We start from the raw sequence: 23,362 nt of genomic DNA, 5'->3' as shown, positions 1-23,362 counted from the left end.
TCGATTTATCGTGTCTAGAGAAGACGCGATAAATCGACCGCCGAGCACTCTGCCGTCGACTCCGGTCCTCCACCAGAGCGAGAAGCGTAGGCGGAGTCGATGGGGAAGCATCAGCAGTCGACCTACCACAGTGAAGACACCATGGTAAATAGTTCTAAGTACGTCGACTTCAGCTACGCTATTTTCTTAGCTGAAGTTGAGTAACTTAGACCAACTTAGCTCGCCCTCTCCTCCCCGCCAAGTGTAGACCAGACCTTAGTGCAGACAGGCAAAGCCACTCTTTGCACTGGTAATTCTTAATCCTAATTGAAACCAGAGTAAATGGCACGAGAGCAAATCATGGCTTGGAACGGTTTGCCTTGTCTACACTAGGATTTGCAGCAATGCCATTAGGTGGTGACTGATGGCTAAAATTGGGGTGACTCCCCAATACAGACAAAGCCTTAGTATTTCCGATAATAATAAGGTATCCATAGTAATTCCAGGCATAGTTAGTACTTGAGCTGGTTGGAATTTTTTCAGTGTTTTTTTTTTTCATCAGAACATGTTGATTCGTTGAAACCAACCCTGTTTGCGGGAAAGGGTCAGCTTCACCTTTCGAAAAAATGTGAAAATGTCAAAACCTCCCATTCCCATGGAAACAAAAAAATCATCCCAATTTTTGGTTTCAAATTACTTTTCATGTAGAAAATTAAGCTAAGTATAGTTAAAAATATTAAAATTTTAAAAGGTCCAAAATAAAATCGAACATTTTGAAATGATCAAAATGAAACATTTAAATTGGCCCGAACTGAAATTGTTCTCAGATTGCCATGGAAATCCTGAACATTTTCATGAAATTTCCTCCTGATTCGGAACAGGAAACATTTTGAATTCTGACAAGGCTCCCACAACGTGAAAACCCTTTCCCGCCCAGTTCTGGTTAACGTCTGTCGTGTGCAAGCCATTGTGAATGAAAGGTTGTAATAGGCATGATACTGAGTGCTTTTCTCAGTCATCCACTAATTCCAGCACCTGCTTCTAAACTTTCCCCTAACAGGAAGGTATATGCGTACAAATTTGAATATGCCTCACAGCTTACCTCAAAGAAGTGGTGGTTTCAGGGATTATGAAAAAGATGCACCAATTACCGTGTTTGGCTGCACACAAGCAAGACTTGTTGGTAAGCTCCCGTCGGCTGAGACAATAGTTTGCACAAGAAGCATTTATATCTCCTCCCACACGTGCCAGAAAAGAAAGAGCAAGTGCAATACAGAAAAATTCAATCAGGTGCCAGGAGCTAAAAGAGTTTAGACACGTTGAGAGCCTTCAAAAAGTTTCTTCAATGTAACTAGAAAAGAACTTCCTTTAAAGTCAGCCTGGCCCCACTCAGCTGCCATTGCAGCAGGAAGAACAATGCACAAAATCAAAGCCATTAGACGTGCAGCTGCGTAGCACATAAAAGTGCCCTGTAAATTTGCCACACTGTGGAAGATTGTTGATAATGACGGTCATAAAAGTACTGCAGTTAACATGACAGTTGCTGTATGCAAAGTATGTTCCTGACTTGATTTTGACAAGCTTAATTTTTGATCTGTAGTTTGCAACACAAACATGGTTTTGTCTCCCCAGTGGGGTTTCATATTTACACTGTCAAGTATAGTTCAAGTCAAATCAGGCATCTCCCCCATTCTGTTCTTGGCCTGTTTCATTAGGGGAATACGTAGCCTTCTACCACTCAACTTTTATAGAGAGTAAGTTATTTGCTGAGTTCAGGAACAACCCCTGAAAATGTTCCAGATTTTGGTTTGCACAACTTCAGACTCCTTTAAGGATCTGATTTTCAGAGCACTTTCTGAACATCAGGCCTCTTATGTTGGGCACCCAAGATTACTGCACATTTTGAAAACCGTAGGCCTTTAATAAAACTGGATCCGAATATAATAATAGTATGGCCAGACTGCAGGGGCAGTTCTCAAGGAAGGTCAGTAAAACCTGTGCTTATAATACACACAACAGAAGGGCTAGATTGGAAGCAATGAGAACACTTTGCTGGCACCATTCATTGGGGTCTGGGTGTGTGAAATGTATACATGATCCACACTGCCCTACATAAAAGAGCTTTTTAGCACTGTTACAGCATGCCTGCCATCTACAGGCGAAAGCTCTGTTCTGCACAAATGCTAGCGTGACCTTGAAGAATCCCAGAACTATCATTTCAAACAATCCTCTGACCTGGTTAGTAAAACAGCAGCTCAGAATCCAGCGGCGAAAGATTTTCATGCACAGCATCTCCTACAGCTGCACACTCCACTTTCCCCAAAGGTTCAAAAGCCAGTTAAACATACGTACAATTATAATTAAACATTTAACAAGATTAATAACCCTTGTATTCTCCCTCCCTTTGTCTGCCCCGTCTATTTAAATTGTAAGCTTTTCATAGGGCAGGGACCGTTTCTTACTATGTGAATGTACATGTACAGCATCTTGTACAATGGATTCCCAATTTCATTTGGGTCCCTGAGGCACTACTGTAGTATAAATAATCATAATGTTAGGCCTGATTCTCATCTTACTTGCACTGGTTTTACACCTGGTTAACTAAATTAGACTATGGAGCCATGGTAATTTACACCAGATGAGGCTCAGGACTACTGAGTTAAGTGGAGTTATTCCTGATTTACGTGAGTATAAATGAAATGAGACTCAGGCCTGTTATATTTTTCCCATGCACAAAGAGCAAATCTATGTTTTCAGTGTAAGATGGCAATCTAAAATAGAGAAATCTCCAAGAACAAATAAGAATCAAGTCTCCAGGAGAGAGCACAGTGTTGCTGTGTCTGTCCTAAAACAGGCTACAGCCATTCTGAATGCAAAATGGCTGCCGTCTCTCTGTACACTGACTGAGTTCTTAGAAATCGAAAAGGACAGTGCACAGAAAAAGGTATCACAATTTCACAGCTGTCTATGCCTCAAAGCATAGTATACTACTGAAATAAAATCTGATGGATAAATAGGTCTACAAAAAAATAACCAATCCAACTGGAGAACTTCATTCGCTTCCTGCTATGTTACAACTACATTGAAGCATGCATGCTGCAATTATTGTGATGTCTACTGTAACGTTTGTATCAGTGATGCTAAACTTTTGCTTGCAGGTGAAGCCTTGCTGGAAAGTAACACTGTTATTGAACATGTCTACTGTTCCCCGTCGCTGCGCTGCGTACAGACAGCGCACAATATTCTGAAAGGTAAGAAGCAGACAAGGGGAGAGTCTGGATTTTTCCTGTTTTCTGGGGAAGCCGGCAATGGAAAACCCATTTGTTTAATGAACGGCCTCAAAAATAGCACGTCTCTTCCCCGCGCTATACAGGTTAAGTTACAAGGGACACTGATCCTCATGCTTTGGGCATGAAGCCACTGCCAGCTGAGGCAGGAAATGGATTTTCTTTCCTTCTCCTGCATTGCATAGCACTGTACAATAGTCAGGCACAACATGAGGCTTCTACTGCATCAGGATACCAGCTAGATGGATAAAGGGCCTGTTTCATATGGCAGTTCCTGTGTCCAAGCGCCGATTAACATTACATTCATTCTCAGTCTAACAGATTCCAATGCTCTAGATCAGTGGTTCTCAACCAGACGTATACGTACCCCTGGGGGTACACAGAGACCTTCCCCGGGATACATCAGCTCATCTAGATATTTGCCTAGTTTTACAACAGGCAACATAAAAAGCTCTAGCAAAGTCAGTACTGGGTTTTACAGTTCCATATACTGAACTGAAATTTAAGTTTAATTTAACTGAACTGAAATTTAAGTACAATATTTATATTCAAATTGATTTATTTTATAATTATATGGTAAAAATGAGAAAGTAAGCAAATTTTCAATAAGAATGTGCTGTGACACTTTTGTATTTTTAGGTCTGATTTTGTGAGCAAGTAGTTTTTAAGTGAGGTGAAATTCAGGCATACTCGAGACAAATCAGACACCTGAAAAGGTTACAGTAGTCGGGAAAGGTTGAGAGCCAGTGCCCTAGATCATGTGTGAGCTATTGAGTACATGGCAGCATATAGAGTATTACAGGGCATATTCCTGGGGGACAGGGGTCGAGGGGAATATTCATGGGTGTATGCTTTTCAACAAAGCAAAGCCCTCAGCAAATAGTTGCCTTCCCTTGATTACACTCTTAGTAGGCATAGATTGTGCATGAGTGCTGTGGGCAAGCCTGAGATTGGGGGCATATTGCTTAGTTTGTGAACTCTTCAGGGCAGGGTCTGTCTCTTTGTTATGTGTTTGAACAAGTGCCTACCACGCTGGTCTCTCGGTGCTACGATAATATTAACACTGCCTTTGTAGTAGATATGCGAGCCTGTAGAGAGGTGGGGCAGGCTATTACCCATTTCCAGGTGCCAAAACACATGATTTTTAAATCTTTTGTGTGAGGCGCTGTATGTATAAGTTTAGTGTTCAGTATGTCCTTTTTAACTTCACCTTCCCAATGCAAACACTCTGTGATGTAAGGAAAGTGTGAGCTCCCCCTGCTGGTTCTGCAGCTGTTAGCCAATACTAATTTCTTTTACCAGTCAACATGCTGATGCAGACATCAGACATCAGACTGGACTGGGAAGCAAAGGCTAACATGTTAGCTCCCTTGGGCAAGGGTAGCGTAAAGTGTGCATGGAGCTGCCATCGTCTTCTCTTCAGAATCATCAGCATGCTTATCGGCTCTTGATCTGGAACATACAGTCCAAAGAGGGCTCCATACAAAATACAGAGTTATGTCTAGATTAGGGGCACTTCTTTAGTTCTGTGCATCTACGTGACACATACACATACCTGCCATTCATATATCTGGTTAACTGGCTACATGCACAAGCAAATACTGGAGTTGTGCACATCTGGCCCTGTCTCCCAACCAGTAGAAGAACTTGTTGATTTCTAATCAAAATACCACACGCACAAAAAAACCCAATCCTAAATCCTCTTGTTCCCAGTCCCACCTGCTGCTTCCAGGGATTTCCACCCCCCTGCTTTTTTTTTCTTTCAGGTTTGCAACAGGAAAATAACCTAAAGATTCGAGTTGAGCCGGGCTTATTTGAGTGGACAAAATGGGTCTCTGGTACCACATTACCTGCCTGGATACCTGCAGTGGATTTAGCTGCAGCCAGTCTGTGTGTTGATACAACCTACAGGTAGCAGAACTTGGCATGTCACTCCAACAGAGTTTCCTTAGCAATGAATAATCTTGAATTTAATGCATAGGAGAGAAGGAGCGAAACACCAGGGACCCAAACCTAAGCTCTGGCTGAGCTGTTGGCCACCTTTGTACTCCTTTGTATTGTCCCTGGGGCTGCTGGGAGCTTATTGAGTTCCCAGCCTAAATTAGAGCAGGCCCAGATCTGCTCTAATTTGCACTAGCTAGTAATGGTGCCCTAGAAGCCAGGGCTCACCAGAGAATTGCTGCTCTCTAGCTATGTCCTTGATAAACTGTGCCCCCTGAGCTAGGGTTCCCCCATTCCTGTGGAATCCTATATGCCCCCTTAGTGCAGCTGAGCCATGCAAAGTGGGGCATTTCATGGGCCAGGATTTATTTATTTTTTAACCACATTTCAAAACTTTGGGATTTGGGCTCTGGATCTGAACTCTACAGTCCAGCTTATCTCTGCTTCAAAAGGTAATTAAAGAGCTAGTTGAGCTGAGTCAGTTCTCTGTGGTGGACATTTATAGCCTGGGCTAACTCATGACTTCAGTCACACCCAGCTACCCCACTGATGCAAATCTTGGATATGGATTTGGGTATCGGATTGCATTGCCCTTAATTATACACTTGGCAACTTGCTGAGGCACATGTTAGCATCCAGCTATAATTTCAAGGCATCCTTGGGACAGACACTTGTCCTCTTTCCACTCCTAGTGCCATCATCATCTTCCCAACTCAGGTAGCCCAGCCCTATCCAGCCAGCAGCCAGCTAGCACCAATCACTCACTCTTTCGTCCTAGCCATCTCTCCACAGGATTCTGGTCCCAAGACTCCTGCCTTTGTCCACCTCTATGATGCCTCCATTTTAGGGCCAGGCCCTCAGCTGGTGTAAATCAGCATAGCTCCAGGAGCTATACCAACTGACACTAGCGGAGGGTCTGGCCCTTAATGTTCAATTTTCCTCTGGTGTTTGTCCTTCCTTCCTGGGCTACTATTTCATTATGGCTGGGAAGGCAGCCAAAGTCCACAAGAATAGTAAGTTAATGGTTAATCAACATGAGAAGCTCCTGCAGTGACCCACATTTGACATTTCCAGGTACGAAGTGCCCATATAAGTCTTCAGTTTCCCTTCCAAAAGGCTCACATTCCCTAAAGTGAGCATTAAATGTCACTGGAACAAATGCAGAACACACATGTTTTTTTAAACTTTCAATATTATTGCAAATGAAACTCCTAACAGAGAAGGCTCTTTTCCCTCATGACCCTCTCCTGTAAGTAACAGGAGATGAGTCTTTAAAGCCAATTCCAGTTTCCTTTTTTTATCTGTACGTATACAAAATACAGCTGAGAGGTTAATACTGCTTAATAGTAAGCACTGATCGTTGTGCCTTCCATCAGAGAATCTCAGACATTAACTGCAGAATCCTCACAAATGCTCCTCTGAGTGAAGTATTCTTCATGAGAGGTGGAATGAGGGTTTTGTCTCCCCACCCAGTGAAAAATTTCAACCGTTTTTTTTTAAATTGTTTTCATCAGAATTTGAGATTTTCATCTAAAAGCCTGAAAATAAACATTGTTTCTACTTTTCAGCAACCAAAAGCTGAACATTTTCAGTTTAAAATGTTTCGGTTGCCAGACTGAAAATATTTTAGTATTGGGGTTTTCAGCAAAAACTCAGAAATTACTGATGAAACCAGAAATGTTTTCATTAAAATTTTCATTTAATTGAAAAACCATTTTCCCCTCAAATTAACATTTTGATGGAAAGTTTCTGATCATTTTTCATCCGAGGAAACTGACAAAATTGGCACAATATGCATTTTTCTTCAGTCTTCTGGAACTTCCCCCGTGCTCCAAGACTTGTTGAAAAATCAACAGTTGATGGCCCTGTGAGCTCCTCAGCCAGCTCTTTTAAAACTCTATAAAACCCCTTTGATGTCAGCAGCTTCTGCTGTCGAATACCATTGCATTTAGCCTCAAGTTCTCAGCAATCGCTAACCACAGCTCCACCTTGCACCAAGGGAGTTGCTGCTTGAAATGTAAGGATGCTGACACATGCACAGTGCCTGCCTGTGTTATAAACAGCTGCAAGGCATACAGAGAGGCTAAATAAAACAGCTTGGTAGGAACAGTCCCACATATCGTGCAAGGAATTAAGGAATAGACAAGATGACCTGCTGGGTTTTCCCCGCTTCCAAATCTATGATTCTTTTATGCTAAACAGCTTCTGAAAAATCCCATACGGCAATAGATTCCAGGGAAAGGGCATGTGGTCCTGGTCAGCAGTCAGTCACATTGGTGAAATCTCAGGATTATTGTGAATTCTCATCAACAGTAAACCATCTGTTTTGGAGAGAAGGGAAGGATCTTCAATGCAAACTAAAAGGTCTCAGATAAAATCATTCCCTCCTTATAAATAATGTAACACAGGAAATTCCAACACATGAGGGTTTGGTGACAACTTATTTTGCAGCTGCTTTTTGTGGCTTGTGATATCATCAGAAACCCTGAATCCTTCTATTACACCCTCACTACTCTATTTTAAGATGACCGAGTAGAAATAAGCAACCAAAGCGAAAAAAAAAAACACCCTTTCAATCCTTTCATGCCTAATTATACCATATAGCTGCTTATATTTTGTCCTCCCTGCCTACAAATTACCTTTTCGGGTCTGTGGAAATATATAGTCCTGGTGCATATTGCACCTAAATAGAGATACTTACACTGCACTTATTCCAGAAAGGGTATCATCACATTGCTAGCACTAAGCAAAGCAGCTGGACCACAGGAAAATAGCCAGTTCAGGAAACACAAAGCTTCTGGGAAGACTATAAAGTATGTTCTCCTAGCCAAAAAGGAAACCTGTTCTTGTGTGGTCTGATGGTTAAACTAGCGGTCTGGGTGAACGCCTGGAGCCCTAGTCTCCTGCCGTCGGAGATGAGTAATTCCCTCTGACACTGATGGGAGTTTCATCATATCCTGGGATGGAATGAGGAGACAGAGCTTTTCCTTGTGTCCCACGGAGAGGAATAGGGCCTTCTGTTCCCCCACCCCAAGCTCCTCCAATGGCTTGCCTCCAATACCACTCCCATTGAATTCATTGGCCAAACTCACACTGGGCAAGTGACTTAACCACTCTGGCCTTGTTGCACTGAGCTGGTCTTAAACATTTCCCACAAGTGCAGTACCATACTTTTCTCAGGCAGCAGCAGCCCCTGGTGTTTTTACCACCACTTCATCTGGTCCTGCTCTGAGCAGGTCTAAACAACACCGTGATTAATAACACCAGCGCCTCATCTATAATAGAGTTCCCTCCATTGCTACCACTGGCAGAGCCGTACTGGTGGGAAATTTGAAGAAATAACTCAGTAAAGACACAGTCTCTGTTTCATTTTACCCACCTCTAAAACAGGGGCAATATCACTCACAAACTTCACGTGGGTGCTGGGGAATTTAATTAATTGCTTTGAGATTCTCTGATCAAAGGACCTATTGAAGTGCAAAGTGTTGTTATTATTACTATTACACATGACTGCAAGTGTAACATGCTTGTATAAGTATGCTGCTTTCCATCTCTAGTGACTGGTGTACATAGAGGGAAACAGTTTACTACTGCTGCCAGCTAATGGAATTACTCCTTTAGCTCAAGAGATGGAGGTCTGTACTTGGGTGCTTAAAGGCCAGGGTTCAAAACCCACTGATAACCTATGGAAATGCTCCTTACACAAATGACGAGGTCTAGGGGTTTGAGTTATTTAGAAGAATTAGAGAAACAACAGGGATTTCTTGTTTAACACATGGGAATTCGCACGCATGTTTTCAGTCAGTGTGTACAGGGTCTAAGTAACTTGCATTTAAAATCTCTCCGCCTCAAAACTTACTGTGTTTGTTTTTCTGCCCATAGACCTCATATACCAGTCAGCAAGTTAGTGGTTTCAGAGTCTTACGACACATACATAAGTAGAAGCTATCAAGTAACGAAAGAAATCATAAGTGAATGCAAAGGCAAAGGTAAGCGGTTCTGCACCTTGGTACAAAGGGATCTAATGCCTCAATAGTGATCAAAAACCACAGATAGGCACTCTGGAACCGAACGACACTGGCTAGTCACTGTCTCTGTCAAAACCCCATGTCTGCATCCTCTCAGCCCACAGACATTGGGGATTCAAGACCTGGGTGAAACTGTGTAGTTCAGGCCCACTTCTAGGTAAAATATTCTATTGTCTGTTATTACCAGGTTTGTCCATACCCAGAACCAGTGGTCACTTGAGACCCTATTGTTTTAGGGGCCCTACAACCTATGCAAGCTGTGCAGGTTTCCCCTATCTTCTCTGGCCATGAAACAACTCCACTCCAGGCCATTTCCTCCCTCCCATCTCCACCACCACGGCCAGAAGGAGAGTCTTTGCATGTCCTAGTATGGATGTCTTAGGCTGGTCATCACTACTGCAGTGGCTTGTTTTGCATCTGAACAAAACCAGAATTTTTTTTCAAATAAAATGTTGAAATCAATTATGGTGCATAGAAACTGAACATTAATAGCATTGGGATGGGATATTTCTAGAACCCCAGCTGATTTATTTGTTTTTTTGTTTGTTTGTTTTTTTGACTGATCCTTTCCCAAGGTTTTTCAGAAATAATTTGCCCCAAAAAGCAGGTAGAAGAACCCAGAGTGAAAACATTGGCCTCTAAAGAGACTGACAATTTATGCATGCCCAACTTGAGTCTCCTTAAAGGGACCTGATTTTCAGAGGATATGTATTGAAGGCTTTCTGAAAATCAAGATCCTTTAAGATACCTCAAGTTGGACACTCACAAACTGAGACACTCAGAATCACTAGTCATGTTTGAAAATCTTGGCCTTAACCTCTCTGCCTGTTTCTCCATCTGTTAAATAAGAACAGCCATACTGGATCAGACCAAAGGTCCATCTAGCCCACTATCCTGTCTTCTGACAGTGGCCAATGCCATGTGCTTCAGAGGGAATGAATAGAACAGGTAATCATCAAGTGATCCATCTCCTGTTGCCCATTCCCAGATTCTGGCAAACAGAGGCTAGGGACACCTGCCCATCCCGGCTAATAGCAATTGATGGACCTATCCTCCATGAACGTATCAAGTTCTTTTTTGAACCCTATTATAGTCTTGGCCTTCACAACATCCTCTGGCAAGGAGTTCCACAGGTTGACTGTGCGCTGTGTGAAAAAATACTTCCGTTGTTTATTTTAAACCTGCTGCCTATTAATTTCATTTGGTGACCCCTAGTTCTTGCGTTATGAGGGTAATACACGTCTCACATGGATATCTGAGGCATAATGAGCTAATGTTTATAAAGTACTTTTAGAAGATGGAAAGAATTGGGTATGATTCTTGGATTACTATAGCATTGTTTTCTTTCAACATGTTTGATTCAGTGAAGTTATTCTATCAAATAGAGCTGGTTGAGCATTTTTGAAAATCTGGAATTTTGTGAGGAAAAAACCCAGCATGAAAATGTTTCTACCAGCTCTGCTACTGAATAGAATTCCTGTTAAGATAGGTGAACCCAAAACAATTTCTGCTCTTTCCAACATTTTTCAGTCGTTCTCATGAATTTCCTTGAGAATTTTACAACTAGTCGTATGTTGAGTTAAAAAAAATCATTCTAAAATAAAATACACTCTGGCTAACACTTAAGAACTGAAAAACCAATGGTCAGCATTGACATGGCCAAATTTGAATTTAGGGGGGGAAAAAACAATAAAACCCCACTTTTAACGCTAAAGGTCTGATCCTAGAAGTGCTTTCAGTCAAATGCAGTACTGTTAAAATAATGGTATTACTCAGTGTAGCAAGCACTATGCTCAGTATAAGGATTTGCAGATTTGAGCCCCAGATTATATTCAGATTTGTAGATTTTAAAGCCGGAAGGGATCATGATTGTGATCATCTCGACTGACCTCCTGCATAACACAAACCAGAGAATTTCACTCACCGATTCCTGCATCAAGTCTAATAACTTGTGATTAAACTGGTACATATCTTTTAGAAAGCCAGCCAATTGTAGCTGAGGGTTTGTCTACACTTAAAATGCTCCATCAGCACAGCTGTGCCACTCTAGCTCTTCAGTGTACACACTACCTATTCCAATGGGAGGGATTCTCCATCAGCATAGGTTATCCATCTCCCCAAGATGCAGTAGCTAGGTCAACGGAAGAATTCTTCCATTCACCTAGCGCTGGCTACATGGAGGCTTAGATTGGTTTAACTATACCGCTCAGGGGGGTGGATTTTTCACAAGACTTAGGGCATGTCTACACTTGCCATTTAAAGCAGGAAAAGTCCCTTTTTTGCGCAAAAACCATGAGAGCGTCTACACTTGCCAAATGACTTTTTGCCTTGAAACTCAGAAGTTTCGTCGCAAAAAGAAAACCACCTCCACGAGAGGCGTACAGCTCTTACCGGTGATGCTTTTGCGGTGATGTGCAAGTGAAGACACGTTGTTCCTGTTTACACAGCTTTTAGCCTCCGGAGGCTATCCCACAATGCCCAGGTGACCACTCTAGCCAGCAGCTCTGCTGCTCTGATGCCAGGTAAACAGACATCCACTCCTCCCCCTGTAAAGCCCCGGGAACTCTGAAACTCCCCTTCCTATTTTCTTGGCAATTGCTCACTTATCTGGTCAGGTGACCATGCCTGCTCCAAAACGATCCCCCGCTTGGAGCAATGCTGAGCTACTGGAGCTGATCAGTGTTTGGGGAGAGGAGGCTGTGCAGGGACCCAGGATGCCCCATGATCACCCCCTTCCCCACCTTCCCGCAAGACCCATCATCAAACTGGAGAGAGCTGCACTGTGGGATAGCTAACCTAGAGCGCTGCTCTCATCCGGGATGGAAGTGCTGCTAATGTAAACCCTCTCTGACACCTGAGGAATTAAGTGAGTACACAAACCAGCGCTTTACTTTCACCAGTTCCCTACCACCAGTGAAATTTACAGTGCAAAAACTCTGCAAGTGTAGACATACCCTAAGTTATGCCGACCTAGTGTAGACCAGGCCTTAAAGGCTTCAAGTCACAGAGAATCAATCATATCCATTAGTAAACTGTTCCAATGGTTAATTATCCTCACTTACAAAAAACCCTGTGCCTTATTTCCAGTTTGAATTAGGAATATAGGCCATTATATTCAAACTTGGGTGCCTAAGATTAGCTCCCAAAACCATCCCTATCCATGTGAATGAAAGTGGCTTGATTTTCAGAAATGCTCACACTGAAATCAATGAGGGTGTTAGCACCGCTGTTAATCAGGGCAATTTTATTTAGGTGATTAAATAAACTTTAAGCAACCTGGATTTGAAAATGTTGTCCAGAAGTAGGGCTGACTGAAAAGTATAGGTATTTTCCATGAGAACTTTCAAATGAAATGAAACATTTTATTTTAATTGAAGAAAAAAGAAAAAAAACTTTTGCTGAGATTTTTTTTTTCCACAAAACAAATCAAAACAAATATTTTGTATCATTTGAAAAATCAAAAATTTCAAAGCAGGCAAAATCTTTTCACCAAAATTCTTGTATTCTTCACAAAGCTATTGGTTGCCTAAAAAACAACAAGTGGGGACAAAGAATTTTCAATCAGTTCTAGCCATAAGCACTTTGAAGATTAAAAAGTGCTAGAAGTATTATTCATAAACAATAGTTTCCCACATATATCAACTGTGTTGTTCTGTATACAATTAAACCCATTCTTTAAGAACCTCAAACTGATAGGTTTTGCCTTGGACAGTTGTCACATCGAGCTTTTTTTCCCTGAATCCCAAACAATCAGTGTTCATTCATTTTGTTGCAGGAAATAACATTTTGATAGTGGCTCACGCGTCATCTCTCGAGGCCTGTACTTGTCAACTCCAGGGCCTCTCACCTCAGAATTCCAAGGACTTTGTACAGATGGTCAGAAAGGTAATTACCAATGGGTAAAGCTCTTCAGATAAAAAAAATTAAATCTCCTTACAAGCCAGAGGAGACTTTGTTCCTAGTGTCTGATAATTCAGTCCATTGTTTGAGCTATGCAGGCTTCAGAAATCATGTGAGTAGAGAAGATTGGTTTAAGAGGCTTATCTTACCAGTCCGTTTCACAACAGATAAAAGGGGAGTGAGCATACAAAGGGGCTGCATGTCTCAACTGCACTTTTATGCTTTTGGGGTGATGGCACCTTATGGTCCCCCTTCTTATGCACCTTGTTATAGTTAGGAAAGTGATTTGAAAAATGTCATTGTGGGCATCCAGAGTTATTCCTTTTCCTTGGCTTCATGTTAGGAGATAGTGTTGTCTGTGTGCCAAGCCTGCAAACACAACCAGGCAGCTGGAAATCCATCTGCGCTCTTTCTTTTTCTCATATCACAACGTTTTATTACACAAGCTGACCCATGTTGATAAGTGAGCCAGAATCGAATCCAGGTCACTCTCCCATAGCTGTACTGACCCTTTATACTGTTAAGCCAGCCCACAAGACCTGGACATAAACACACACATAGCTAGGTGCTGTACGTTATTTAGTGGAGACTGTAAAGTTGGAGTCTGGCCCTCAAATATTTTATATTCACAGTGAAGTGCTTTAAAAAGCACGTCTGAATTAGAGATATACAAATAACTGATTTTTCAACCTGGTGGTTCAGATCAACTTGAAATTAAAAATTTTCAGTTTTTCTTGCCAAAATGAAAAACCAAAAATTTTTATTTTTATTTCTTTTCGCATCGAACAAAGTATTTAGTTCAGCCTGAAACAAAATATCTTTTTGTATTTGTTTTGAGAATTTTTTTTACCCTTTTTTGTTTTTTTAAAAAATGCATTTACCTAACTTTCAAAATGAAACATTCTTTCGAAACAAAATGGCAACATGTTGATGAATTTTTCAAAAAACTTTTCCTCCTCTTTTGGAGGGGTGGACCAAAACTATTTGTTGCATTTTACCCAATCCATGCATTTTTAGGTCAATCCAACACTGCATTTTACAGAAAATAAACTATTAAGTCTGAAAAAATTCACCCAGCTCGAGTCTGAGTGTTACTCCTGAATCCTGCTGTGTCTCAGATTAAAAGTATCTTCTGAATTTGAGGTGGAATGTTCAAAAGGGCCCAAATAGTTAGGAACACAAGTCCTATTGACTTGGCTCTTTTGAAAACTTCACCCTTGCTCCAGATCTATTCCTTCTCATTGCTTTTCTGTATTTTAATATTTCCTGACAGATTCCATACTTGGGGTTCTGTTCCTGTGAAGAATTGGGAGAGACAGGCATTTGGCAACTAACAGACCCCCCCATCCTCCCTCTCACACACGGACCAACTGGAGGCTTTAACTGGCGAGAGACCTTACTACAAGAATAGGCAAAGCTAAACTTACAAACAAACAAAAAATGGCCTTTCTAAGCATTGGAGAATGTCTCTTATTTCTTGTGTTTAATGACAGTGGAAAAAATATTCATAACATTTTAGGTGACTCGTTCACAAAAACATTCTAGCATATCACCTATAGAGTCGCATTTGTGCAAAAAGTTCTCATATGTAAAACTAGGCGAATATAAGAAAGGGCTTAATTGATGGAAGAATATAACTATATGTCCAGGCTTCTGCACTGCAGGAAATGTCTCTGTTATCTAAGGCTACATAGCCTGGATATATTTTTCATCTTGAACTGAACTCAGACAACACCACCTTCTGCACCATGTTAGTGACAACTAGGACTGTGAAAATTGTGAATTTTGAGTCTTTTTCATTTGCAAAATTTTGCAGAACAAACATTTGCAATTTTGTTCTGGGCTATGTTGGCACCTTCCCCATTACTCCCAAATTTTGCTAAATAGCAGTTTCGTGTTCCCCCAAAATAGCTACATTCAGTGTGTTCCATAAGATAACCTGTCTCATCTCCAGGAGGAAGGGAGTTCTCTATTCCAATTATAGACCAGCATCAAACTATTCCTTTTCATTACCGTATTAAATGCCTACATATTACACAGGTGGGTAGGTTGCAGATGCTTAAAATAGACAGAAGCACATGACGCTGATCTGCATCAGAACACAATTTTGAACGTCAAAGCTGTCAGAGGTAAAGTTCTCACATGAAAAATAGGATCATTTTTCAGTGAAGAACTGGAGCAATTTTGCTAAATGGAAATGAAAAGAGTACTCCAAATGTGAAGGTTTTCTGATTTTCTTGGTTGAAATTCACCACTATGCAGAAGACCAGGATAAAATCCTATGCATCACTCAAATCCTGTTTAAGACCTCACAACAGGGTTTTATATGAGGCATGGGCCTTCTCCTGATTTCTCTATACAGAGGTGAATTTCACCCCTTTGTGAATATTTCTCACAGCCCTAGTGATGTTCTACAGTAATCAGCCTTCATCAAGGATAATGATGAAGTCAAAAGGATATGCTAATAATTCAGATTTAAGGTGGGGGGGTTGTTGTTTTTGTGGGGGATTTTGTTTCTTTTTGTTTTTCACCTTTGTTTTCTTTACATTTTAAGTGCCGTTTGTAACACATAGAAAGCAGAGCTGAGAAAGGATACACTGTGATGAAAAAAGCAACACACTGAACCCAAGAAGCTGTTACTTATGAGGTGATTTGTTTCATATTGAGCTAAAATCTCAATCCCATTAAAGTCATGAGGAACTGCCATAGTAGATCCGACCCAATGGTCCTTTTAGTCCAGCATCCTCTCTTTGACAGTGGCCAGTGTCAGCTGCTTGAGGAAAAGATGCAAGAAAGCCTGCAATGGGCAGTTATAGGATAACCTGCCTCCAGGAAACTTCCTTCCTGACCCACAATAGTATGAGGTTGACTTATGCCCTGAAGCATGAGGGTTCCAAAGCTATTTTGTTAAAATATTTACTATTTTAGGCCCCAGTTCAGGAAAACACTAAAGCACATACTTATATTGAAGTAAATGGGAGTTAAGCACTGTCCTGAATAGAGTTGTTTTCCTGGCCATAATTCAGAATATTCTTGTTATCCATATAAATGTCCAGGGTTTTGTTTTGTTTTGTTTTGTTTTGGGGGGAGGGAGTAATAATCCTGTTAAATGCTAGGCCTGTCAATAGCAGAATTCCCATTGACTTCAGTGGGTTTGGGATTTGGCGACTCATTCAGTATATCACAGTGACCTAAAATAAGAGAGCCTAATCTTTCATATGTGATGCAGGTAAAAGGCCCACCAGCTTCAATGGGAATTTTGCCCATGTGGCAACAGCAAGAGAAAATCTTAAGGGTTTTAAGCTCAGCTTGGTCTAGAACAATTTTAACTAGTATATGATGTGGACCTTGCCAAGGAATATACAGCAGATTCTGTACAGAATTTAAGTCAATAAACAACTCAACTTGTGCAATATGACCATAACTATAGTCTATTATTTGTACATTTACAGTATATGTAATACATAGTAGAACATCAATAAATGCATTATTATACCAGGGATGTATACTGAAAAGTCAGGGAGATAACTTATATGATGACAGAAAGAAACTGCCTCAGTATCTGTGCAGTTATATTGCTGTCACTTTTTTTATTTTAATTATAATTTAAACTATTTTTATCTGTGTACAGACATTCTGAAGAGTGTTTATTGCTTGTTTTCCTCCATGCTTACTTACCACAAACTCGCAAAGTAGTTTATTTAATTAAATGAATAAACAGACAATCAAACCAAAAATAATTTGGGTTTCACTGTATATTTAAATTCCATTGATAACTTACTGTTTTGTGCTGCAGGCTTGCAAGAGGTTGGGTAACATATGCAATATGGTGAAAAGCTATCCAGATTTGACCATTGTTAAGCAGCGTTTCAGGAATTTGTTTTGACAGTAGCACGTAATAGGTATGGAACAAAACCTGTATGCATAGACTGTTGAATATTGTAGTAATTGATCTTTGCATAGAGTTAGTATTTAAAAAAAAATGTTCTGTTTGAGAAGGGAAAAATGGTTAAAACATTCTCTTCTTATAAAAGTATATTTTTAGATGTTTGGGAAAGTATTTTGGCAATTGTTATCTGATCTCACATTTGAGTTTCAGGTGTCAGGAATCTCAGAAAAAAAATCTTGTTTTCTTCCAGTATTTCGCTGTCTAATGAGGGTTTTGCATTAAGGAAACTGGTGCTGATAAGGTTCTTTGTTAAAAATGTATCTTACATTATTTAAATGCATCATACTGGGAAAACCCTAGGTATTTTTTAAATGTTTTTAATTAGAACATTAAAAAAAAGCATCACTGCTTATATTTTGCTACTTTGCTGCTCACTAATGTGTATTTAACGTATCTCCAGTGTCTTGTCCCGGGGGAACATCGGCCTGATAGAGCTGCAATGAATAAAATTCCTTCCCTTGACTTCATTGCAGTGGTATCAGGCCTCATCAGTTCAGTCTGGATCCATATGGAATAACAGTGGTTCTTAGATTCTCGTGCAGCCCCTCAGCTAAGGAACAAGGCTGGAAATCTTGCGAGAACAAATTGTTCCGGAGAAATTCCTAGGTTGGGCCTGGTCAGAAATAACATGAGAATTAGAGACATATGGCTTGGGTGTATCACAGCAGTAGATTAGGGGTGATACCCAGCAGCCACAAGAGGAGAAAAAAAGGTAGACTATTTTTATATCATTTTTCCATTTTCTATTTAATTCAATCAAGTGTTTCAGTAGGGCTCAATGGATGCCTCCCTGATTTCTTGGGCCTTGAGTCCAGTATATCTTTGCCTTGACCTGAATGTTTTGCCTATACTCCCTCCCTTAAGTGGAACAGGTTGGGTTGCAACAATCATAGACCCTTATCCTGCAAACTAAGGTGACCAGATGTCCCGATATTAGCTTTGTCTTATATATGCAACTATACTGCCTCCCCACCCCCAGAAAAAAAAGTGTCCCGATTTGTCACACTTGCTATCTGATCACCCTACTGCAAGCTCACACATGCAAGAATGCCCCTTGCCCTATACAGAGCCCACTGAAGTATATTAAACCTTGCCTAGAACACTTTAGTCTCTGGCAGACAGGATGTGCACAGTTCCCAGTGATTTCAGCAATGTACCACTTTGTCCATTGTGCATGGGAATAATTGGATGTGTTGATGCAGACATCAGGTGCCACATTTTCATGAGTTTCCCTCACTATCAATGCACTGGTAGCTACAGTCGATTGCTTAAGTTCTACAAGTACGTATTGGGCCAGGTCCTCATCCAGTGTAAATGGATTTAAGTCCATTAAAATCAATGGAACTATGTCCATTTACATCAGTGGAAGGTGTGGCCCATTATTTCTAGAATGTGATGTTTTCCATTACATGGAATCTGAGCAAATCTAGAATAAATGGCCAACTGGTGGCTAGAAAGCATTTTTTTTCCTTTTCCCTGTGGAGTTAGTTTCTTCATGATCATTATTAATGATTATTATTATTATTAAAGTGATAAATCTATTATAAGCAAAGAGTGAGTTGTTTAAAAATGGCTCTTTGTGAAGAAAAAAATAATTACCACTTTGCAAAACAAAAACAACAACAACAAAAACCAAACCAAAAAAAGGGGGGGGGGGAGTGGTGAAATGATTCCAGAGTGGTATTATCCTAGTAAATCCTTTTTATCAACAGACCTGGCTTCTACAGGTTTTAATACCAGAAGGACTCAGATATGGAAATCTGCGTCACTCTGTGTACTGCGTGCATCTATTTTTAAAGAAGGTTTGGGGATATAGTTGTGCATCGCATTATTATTAACAGCCTTTCCACTAAACTAGCTGTTAGCATATTATAGTGATATTTTTCATTTCAATTGCATAGAAATGTTAGGAGCTAAGGGCCTGATCCAAGCTTACTGAAGCCACTGGACTTCTAACGTCTTCAGGGCTTGGGATCAGGTGACACAAGACCTGAACCTGCTAAGTGCTGTGTCCTCTCAATTGCCATTGAGTTCAGTGGAAGTTGAGGACACTTTACACATATCGGGATTGGCTCTTTGGCCCTGATTCAGGAAAACATTTAAGCGTGTGTTTAAATCCTGTTGACTTCAATGGACATTAAGCAGGTACTTAAGAACATTCCTGAACAGGGAAGCGCCCCTGAATTGGGGACCAAATGAAGATGAAGTCAGATTAGTTCAGGTCTGTTTTATTGTGAAAGAAAATCCTTTGTGCAGTGAATTGAGGCGTTTGCTATGAGACCTACCTGCATTACTACATGAGTATATCATTTAAAAACAGTGATGAATTGCTCTTTTGAATTTACACTAAATAATGAACGTAAACATAGATGAACTGCAGTTCATTTCAGCATCCTGTAGAGCAGTGGCAAACTCTATACACACTACTGTGAACTTTGGTAGCACCCAGAATTTGCATTTAAATTGCAGTCTTGTAGACGAAGACGATGGGAAGAAAATCTCAATAACTCATGTGTGGGGTATGGGGAAAACTTAACATCTGCTTCAGTTAACATTCATTTTAACAAGAGAGATGTAGGATATTTGAGTCAGGCAGTTGCCAAATAATTTTCACGTTTAAATACAGGACTGAAAATTGATTTGCAGTACTTCAATATTTAAAACATATTGAAAGTCAGGAGGAAAATTACTGATTATAATGGAAAGTCTAGTGGTAACAAAATTGAGCCTAAATGTAGAGGAAATCATTTGATTCTTAAATACATATGAAATGATGCGAAGAGCAGGCACATTTAAAGTGAATAATCAAACTGTAAATGCAATTGACTGCATACACTCTAATATGCCACTTAGTTGTCACTGCTGCCTCAAATACCTAAACACATTTACTGATTGAATATTTATGAAATATAAATGTAAGAGAATGGAAAATATATGACCAGATCCTTTTTATTAACTTGTTTTGTTGCCACTAAAAGTACTTTCTGAAGTTTCTCTCTGTGGGCAGTTCTAAAAACTTGATGTCATCAATGGATGCATTTTTTTTTTCATTTTAAAGCTGTTGTATTGTTATGTTTACTATGTTTTCAGTGTGATCAGATTGTATTTATTTGAGAAAAACGTTTGACATTTAAAAAAAATGGTCTTGCCAAAAAAAAGAATTGCTGTAATTACTTGTGACATCCTTATTTGTTTTATTTTATTTTTTTAATCTTCTATTTCAAGTGCTAACAACTGTTGAAACAACCGTGCCATTTTAATTTGCTTGTTATATTAAACGGATTTCTCAAAAGTTAAACCAAATGGCTCACAGATGATTTAATAAAGATGAAATGCACCCAGAGTAATTCCTGCCTATTTACAGTTTTCCTCTCAAATACAGACGTATGCCAACCGGCAAGGAGTGAATCTGAAAGCGAGTATTCAGGTAAAGCATATGGGTGAAGTATACCCCTGTGGAGAGAGCAGAGGGCTTTGGTGGGATTTGCTATTCCTCTGCCATAGGTCAACTTCACCCTGCATGAATAATTTAGATCAAGGTTTCTCTGTCTTTTCAGGTTGGCAACCCCTTTTTCTAAGGCAAAAATGTTCATGAGCCTCTTACATTTATAATAAAAGGAAGAGTAAAAAAACATATCAGTGATAACAGTGATCAGCCTTGATAAATAAGCACACACACCCAGTTTGTTTTCAAAGGACTGAGAGAACCTTGAATGATAAGGGCTTGCTTTGCTTTAGATTGTAATAAAATTTTCAATCCCTCATGCCTCATCTGAATGCCTTTTGTGATCTCGTCTTGACCTTACTTCCTTTGTTTGCCTTGCCACTCACTGATAAAACAGTTTGTATGACCGTTATGTGCTTACTTCAGGGAGGAAGGCGAATTAATTGCTTGTTGAAAATTCTCACTTGGTTCTGTCGGGGTGAAATTCACCCCTGTACAGAGAAAGGGCACAAGGCTTATTTAAATTCAGTTTTGATGGCCCACTGCACAGAGGTCAATCTCACCTTTGTGAGAGTTTTGCATCAGTGCGGAGGGCTTCATGATTTGGGGCCCAGTCCAGCTTCCATCAGTTTCAGTGGGATTTGGATCCCCTTTGTGCCCACAGTGACTTCAGGAGAAGATTTGGTTGTGCAGGATTGGAAGCACCAGTTCTAAACTGAAGAGATCCCTTACTTCACAGGCTGCATCTCCTTCCTTCTGTAATTTTTTTCCCCCCAATGTTAATTTTATCACCCACATCCAGTTACGCCCTTTGTTGATCAATTGCATTCATTAAAGAAGCTGCTTTACCAGAAAATGGAATGCTAGGCCATAATGTTAATTAACTGGTCGAGACGTTTAAGCAGAAAAATGCATAATGTATTTATGATTAATTGGTTCATCCTGGGCATCCAAATGTGTTCCCTACGAATGTGTGCAGTCTGTTCTAATCCAATTGGCTGCCTCGTTAACAATGCCCTTCTCAACTGAAAAATCCACCCAGAGACATATTTACTTGGGCTTGTATCTCCCAGGATAACAGACATAGCTTGTTGGTTGAGTTCACCAACAATAAAAACAAACCTCATGGGGTATTCACACACAGCCTCTTCCACAGGAGTAGCTGACCTGGGGCCTGAATGCACCTCAGCTTCCAAAGCACCCAAGAGATGTGGAGCAACATGCAGGATTAGGCTCTGGCTCCTCAAAGTTTTCCTTGGGCCGCCCTGCTACATCTGAGACTTAACAGGTACATCAGACCTCCAAGCAGCACTTTGGGGGCCATGTATTAACATTATGCTACCACTGTTCCACAGTGCTCATTATCTAGGGAAGGGGTGGGCAAACCTTTTGGCCCGAGGGCCACATCTGGGTGGGGAAACTGAATGCAGGGCCATGAATGTAGGGCTGGGGCAGGGGTTTGGAGGGCGGGATGGGGTACGGGGTGCAGGAAGGGGCTCAGAGCAGGGGGGTGGGGTGCAGGAGTGGTGCAACAGAGGGTTAGGGGGCTCAGGGCAGGGGGTTGGGGTGCGGGGGGCAGGAGGGGTTCGGGGTGTGGGCTCCAGCCCAAGTGGCTCTGGGGTGGCAGTGGTGCGTAGCGAGGCTAAGGCAGGCTCCCTGCCTGCCCTGGGCCCCGCCGTTACCGGAAGTGGCCAGCTTGTCCTGCAGCGGCTCCTGGGGGTGGGGTGGGGCAGGCAGCTCCGCCGCGCACTGCCCCCACCTGCGGGTACCACCTCCCAAGCTCCCATTGGCTGCGGTTCCCTGTTCCCGGCCAATGGGAGCTGCAGGGGGCAGTGTCTGCAGGCGAGGGCAGCACACGCAGCCCTCTGCCCCTCCCTCCCCCAGGGGCTGTAGGGACATGGTGCCAGGTGCTTCTGGGAGCAGCCTGGGGCCAGGGCAGACAGGGACCCTGCCTTAGCCTCTCTGCACCATGGGGCTGGCAATCCCGTGGGCCGGATTGAAAGCCCTGACGGGCCAGATTCAGCCCGCGGGCTGTAGTTTGCCCTCCCCTGCTCTAGAGCATTTGGCCCTCACCACCGTAGTCATCTGAACACCTCATAGTCTCTAATATATCTAGCCTCACCATGGCCCTGTGAGGCAGGGCAGTGCTCTTATCTGCATTGGACACACAGGGACCCGAGGCTCAGACACACTAAGGGGCAGATTTTTTGAAGCTATTTAGGCCCTGATGATTCAGAAAGGTGCCTGCTGGGATTTTCAGAAGCTCACCATTTTGAAAATCTTTGAATCTGAGAGCTTTTGAAAATCCAACTAGGCACCCACCTGCCCCTTCAGGTACCTACATAGAGTTAAAAATCTGGACCTAAATCCCAACATCACACAGGGAGCCTGGGGTAGAATAGGGAATTGAAACCAGCTCTCCTGAGGCCTAATCTCCAGACCATCCTTTCTCCACAAGTGCACCCCCTGTCTTTAAGTGGTTTCCATCATATACAGTGTTTATAGTTTGGTTCAGTGGCTCTCAGCACCCCCACTATACACATTGGTCCAGCACCCATGCCTCCCAGGACTCTATATTTCTTTTTATCATTGTCTCCCTCTCCTGCTATGTTCCTTTTCGCACAGCACATAAGTGGGATGCAACCCCTATGACATCTGAGTCCAAGTGGGCACAGAGTCATAGCATCTAGCACCTGTCAACCCACAGTTTAATAATTTTAGAACATGTGGGGTCACGCAGCTTTCTCCCTAGTGGTCACGGCAGGGGAAACAACCCAGCGAGAAAACATGAGCTCAAGTAGGAACAGCAGAAAAAGAAGAGGGAGGCAGTGAC

The 23,362-nt window shown here is 41.5% G+C and overlaps 1 protein-coding gene across 1 annotated transcript in view; it reads left to right on the top strand.

Moving 5' to 3' along the window:
• The window catches only part of UBASH3B (ubiquitin associated and SH3 domain containing B), a 104,069-nt gene extending 87,516 nt beyond the window's left edge, over window positions 1–16,553 (top strand). The window contains exons 9-14 of the mRNA XM_073320687.2: window positions 1,040–1,162; window positions 3,138–3,230; window positions 5,033–5,177; window positions 9,090–9,196; window positions 13,011–13,120; window positions 14,409–16,553. Of these exons, the coding sequence (XP_073176788.1) occupies window positions 1,040–1,162; window positions 3,138–3,230; window positions 5,033–5,177; window positions 9,090–9,196; window positions 13,011–13,120; window positions 14,409–14,546 (716 nt within the window). The 3' untranslated portion in view covers window positions 14,547–16,553. The remainder of the gene's footprint in view (window positions 1–1,039; window positions 1,163–3,137; window positions 3,231–5,032; window positions 5,178–9,089; window positions 9,197–13,010; window positions 13,121–14,408) is intronic.
• Window positions 16,554–23,362: the final 6,809 nt, after the last annotated feature.

This window comes from Lepidochelys kempii, chromosome 22 (assembly GCF_965140285.1).
Source record: "Lepidochelys kempii isolate rLepKem1 chromosome 22, rLepKem1.hap1, whole genome shotgun sequence".
Classification (NCBI taxonomy): Eukaryota; Metazoa; Chordata; order Testudines; family Cheloniidae; genus Lepidochelys; species Lepidochelys kempii.
Note: the sequence above shows the minus strand (reverse complement) of the source record. Positions and strands in the feature narration are given on the sequence as shown.